This window comes from Solanum tuberosum, unplaced genomic scaffold (genome assembly GCF_000226075.1).
Source record: "Solanum tuberosum cultivar DM 1-3 516 R44 unplaced genomic scaffold, SolTub_3.0 scf00584, whole genome shotgun sequence".
In the NCBI taxonomy this organism is placed as follows: Eukaryota; Viridiplantae; Streptophyta; class Magnoliopsida; order Solanales; family Solanaceae; genus Solanum; species Solanum tuberosum.
In genome coordinates, this window is record NW_006239504.1 from 181,101 (window position 1) to 186,218 (window position 5,118).

General features: G+C 36.4%; 1 protein-coding gene across 5 annotated transcripts in view; it reads left to right on the plus strand.

The window, feature by feature from the left end:
• The first annotated feature begins 544 nt into the window (after positions 1-544).
• The window catches only part of LOC102580166 (putative lysine-specific demethylase JMJ16), an 11,287-nt gene continuing 6,713 nt past the window's right edge, over positions 545-5,118 (plus strand). The window contains exons 1-4 of one of the 5 annotated variants that reach the window (XM_015304644.1): positions 545-776; positions 1,822-1,914; positions 3,229-3,285; positions 3,417-3,731. In XM_015304644.1, coding sequence (XP_015160130.1) covers positions 1,912-1,914; positions 3,229-3,285; positions 3,417-3,731 — 375 coding nt within the window. In that variant the 5' untranslated portion in view covers positions 545-776; positions 1,822-1,911. The other 4 variants (XM_015304646.1, XM_006365835.2, XM_015304645.1 and 1 more) reach the window with 4 other exon arrangements.

A 5,118-nucleotide genomic window follows, 5' to 3' on the forward strand; every position in this document is an offset into this window, starting at 1 on the left:
ATTTTTAAAATCATATAAAAATTTCAATAACTTCTCAAATTCCATAATATGATAATATATATTGGGCCCCGTGCTGGCACGGGGTCCTATATCTAGTATATTCAATAAGTTTCTTACTACAAATTCTATTATAAATGTTATTATGTTTTTGGATTGTTTCATGCAACCTAACTACTCCTAGTTGGGAAAAGAACATGAAATATAAATAAATTTTAAATGCAATATTAAGTGCGATTGGATAATCTTGAACTTTCAACTTCATTTTTGTCAAGTTTTGATCTATGAATAACACATTTTGACTTTTTTAACCACGAAAATTTGTATGACCAAAAATTCAAAATCATTGATTTTCAAGATTATTCAGCATAATTTCTTGCATCGAAAATGATTAAATGGTAATATTTTTCTTTTGATTTTTCTTCTAGTACCCATATTGAAGTCCAACTCAATTTATTTTTTTTGGATAATAGAGTTTAAATCCATTTTGTTATTTGGACCAAAAGTGATCCAAAGTAGCAAATGAAGGGTCAAAATAAACATTATCCCATAAATATCAATTTTAGCTTAAAAAAACTCAGATTATTTCAGTTGAGCTTTGGGGAAGAAGAATCTTGAAAAGAAAAAAATCCTCCATAGTTGATTCCTTAAAGTTTTGTTCATGTACTAGGTTTATGAGTTTTCTTCCCTGTGCAAACCCTTCTCTCCATTTTCAAATCAAGTTCTGCTGTTACCCTTTTGACCCTGCAACTCCAAAACTACTATCACCTTTTTTCTAGGTAAACGTACTGCAAATTTTGATTCAAGATTCGATTTTTAGTTGTGTATTTCTGTTTATTCTTTGTCATTTTGCTGAAATATGAAATGGGGTTGTGCTAGTTTGGGTGGATTTAATGCCCATGTCATTTTTTTTTTGGGAATTTAGTAGCAAAGTATGAAATGGACCTGAATAGGGAAAAATGGATACACAACTTTTATGGTTCAATTTCTAGGTGTTTCGTTGTATTTTCGATCTCTTACTGTTTCATACATGTTTTATTTACTGATTCAAGTTTTGGTTCAAGCTTGGTGTTTTTACGTGGACAATAGCTGTGTCATGTGTGTGTTTCTGTTTGTTCTATGTTATTGTGGTGAAATATGAAATTGGTTTGTGAATTGTGATACTTCTAAGAACTGAGTAAGTTGGGTGGATTTGATGCCCACATCATTCTTTTTGGGAATTTAGTATTAAGTAATGAAAATGCACCCGAATAGATCAAAATGGATACCAGGATTCGTATAGCTGACTTCTTGGAATGACTATCACCTTTTGCGGTCCAATTTCTAGTTGCTTCACGTATGTCTTGCTTACAGTTGCAAATTTTGGGTTCAAGCTTCAATTTTTTTGGTCATAAATGTGTGTATTTATATTTTTTTCTTTGTCATTGTGCTAAAATGAGATGAGTTTGTGCTAGTTTATGACAATTCTAAGAACTGATTAAGTTGGGTGGATTTGACGCCCACATCATTCTTTTTGGGAGTTTAGTAACAAATAATGAAATGGACCCGAATTGAGCAAAATGGATACACAACTACCATCACCTTTTATGGTCCAATTTCTACGTGCTTCATCGTATTTTCATTCTCATACTGCTTCATACTTATTTTATTTACTGTTTCAAGCTTCGATTTTTTTCACTTGGACAATAGATGTCTCATATGTGTATCTATATTTGTAATTTGTCTTGCTGCTGAAATATGAAATGGGTTTGTGCTAGTCTGTTATGCTTCTAAGAACTGATTAAGTTGAGTGGAATGTGACACATTATTTTTTTGGGAATTTAGTATCAAGGAATGAAAATGGACCTGAATAGATCAAAAGGGACTCCCAGGATTCTTATAGCTGACTTCTAATTAGAATCTTACGAAACTGCAATGGTAAAACCACCATCACCTTTTGTGCAATTTCTAGGTACTTAAGTGTATTTCATTTTCTCGATGCTTCATATATGTCTCACTTAGTGTTGCAAGTTTGGTTCATTCTTCGATTTTTCACATGGACAATAGATGTGTCATTTGTGTGTAGATATTTGTCATGGTGCTGAAATATGAAATGGGTTTGTTCTAGTTTGTGATACTTCCAAGAGCTGATCAAGTTTGGTGGATTAAATGCCCAGAACATCATTCTTTTTGGAAATCTAGTATCTAAGAAAGAAATGGATCCAAATAGAGCTAAATGGATACATCGGATTATAGAATTGACTCTAATAGATTGGAGTTGAGACATAGTTGGTTGATTGATTTCTTTTCCGTAAAAAAAGATAAGTAGTGTCTAGAAGTGAAGTGAAGGCATTGTTGAAGGAGAGAATGGCGGATAGGTCTGAATTTGGTAGGCGATGCGGGACTTGTATTAACAGCAAGTGCATTTGCTATTCCACCCTAAAAATTCTATCTTTTTGTATCCCGTTTGGCGAACTTACTAGGAGAATTTAATTTGAGTGACCAAGCTAAGACGTTATACGAAGAGAGTATCCAACCAATCACAGCTAGCAGTTCTGCATTTGCTCTCGGATATGAATTTGAGTGATTTGGCTTCTATTTTGTTACTTCCCCAAACCTGCTGACTGTTTGGGGCAAAAGTGGGATTAGGAAACCAGCAAGAAGTCTGTGGGTTACAGTGCCGACTTGTATCTGTTGGGTTCTGTGGACGGAAATAAATGCCAGGTTTTTGTAGGGAAAGCTGTCTCTGTACAAATGTCTTTAGCTTATGGCTTTTTGGTGCAACTTTACAGGATGTAAAGGATGGAAACAGTATGTTCGATATTATCAATTCACTACAGGAATATATTTTTCTGTATAGATAGGTGCCCCTCTTTTTGTTTTTGCATGGGGATATCTGATTTGTGCCTACAGAGAACCTTCTCAGCGCTTTGCTGTTTATCTCAATATACTTACCAGTTCAAAAAAGAAGAAGATTGGATTAGTTTCTTTCTGTTGTGTATCCCTTTTTCCCCTTACTTTTGGTGTTCTCATATTAACAAGATTCATGTCTGCAATTTTACAAAGGAATTTTATGAAGAATTTGTTTAAAATTGATCCGCACCTAGTTTTATTGACCTTAAAATACCAGGCACGACCAAATTCATTTTTTATTACTTTAGTCTTTTGTATCTGTATGCAGATTATTTTTATCTTTGACTATATGTCATATTGGCTAGTATTTACCCTTTAATCTGTGTTCTCTTGTTGCAGGTCAGTTCTGAAGTTCTCACAGACGGATGTCTGATTGTACTTGACAGAAATATAAAGGTGAAGTTAAGAGGTACAACTTACATGGACATTGATGAAGCATGCCTGTATTTGGTTATTTTCTTCCTTAGAAGGCAAAGTAAGTCCATGTCACATTTCATGTCCAGTAATACTTTCCCTTTTTGTTCCAGTGCTATTTTGTCTCAGTGTTGATGGGGGCCAAACGCACCAGATTACAGGGTGAATGTGACGACTGGAAAAAGTTTTCAGTTCCACCCGGTTTTGAATCACTAACGTCCTTCACACTACAGAAGGTAGAAAATAATGAGGAAGCCTGTAACTCTGTGGCTGTTGGGAATGAGTCTGAGCAAGGTCCTATCCAGGTTGCTTCTACATCAACAATTATTAGCACAGGAAAGCTTAAGAGTTCTGTTAGGCGTAGACCTTGGATACTTGATGATCATGTTGATCACATGGAAGAGGATTTTGAATGTGAAGCTGATAAGGTCAGTAAGATTTTCATAAAATTTTCTCATAAATCCCTTTTTTATTTCCATACGTAGTATAAACATATTAATGATGGATTTCAATTAAATTGATTAAACTATAAGTTTTGAGTTTGTGTCACCTTCAATATGTTTACTGCTGTAAAAGAATTCCCCTTGTGGTGCTTATTGAGAAGGCAGGAAAAGAAGAGTGAAGACCATAGCTGATGCTTCTGGTTGGACTGGATGAGATAAACATATCTGGTGAGAGGTGCATATGGGGATAATATTTTTGGGCCTTACTGAGGATTATTCCTGTTGACCATATGCATCCTTGTGTTCTTGGAACAAGATGAACACTGTTAACGGACAAAAACACTGGGTGATTTCTTCTCATCTGTCCTTGCCTTAGTGGACAGAGTTACCAAGTACCTGCACTGGCAGGAAGTGGCAAATATCCTTTGGAATTAGTCGAGGTGCGCACAAATTGGTTCAGACGCCATGGTTATCAAAAAGAACACTGTGTCAACTGATAGGTGATTAGAAGTAGGAAAAAATGGAGGATTTTTTCAAGATATTTCATCTTTATGGCCAAGTGGTATAGCAAGGGAGGACAGGATGGGTATGTTAAGGCCCAGGTGCAAAACGTGATTGCTTTGCAGTGCAATCTTGCTATAGGTATCTGGATTATAGAGGAGGAATAGAACCTATATGGAGAAATATGTTTGTAAGTCAGAACCAAAAAAGTGGTTTCCTTTGCATAGTATGCTGTGTGAGACACTATCTTTAGGACACTATTTAGAAAGGAGGGGTTTGAATAAACCTGAATTATTGTTGTATGCGCTAGAAAGAAAGGGAGGTCCCTAATCTTATCTTTCTTCATTATTGCAATGCAGCCGAGTTGGACTCGTGTCGTGTTCAATATATCATGGGTATTACCTTGTGCTGGGGTTCTCAAGCTCAGGACAAGAGATAGTTTCACTGTCATTAGATTGTGTGTCAACATGAGCCAACGTCAGCAGAAAGGAGGAGAAGACGGAAGGCTGTATTCAAAATCTATGTCGGAATTGGCCAGTGCAAAGATAATCATTGATGCTGGGAGTTTGGATAACATAGCGTCCACGGAGATGGTAGATCAGTTGGGGCTGAAGCCCTTTTAAGTAAGGGCCTCATCCAGAGCCCTATCGAATCAGATCAAAAAGGGCATGAGCGGCGGGCCCTATGTTGAGTAAGGGGGGAGAAGGTGCCCCTTCTGCTGAAATCAGTTGGGGCTAAATATGCCTTTGCAAAATAAGGAAAGAAAAGGAGGATATCTAAAGGGGTGGATAGTTTTTTGGGAGCTCTACAACTGAGCATTTGTACCTACTAACCCTTTATTCTCTGTTTGCCCCGCACTACACAGGCGGGG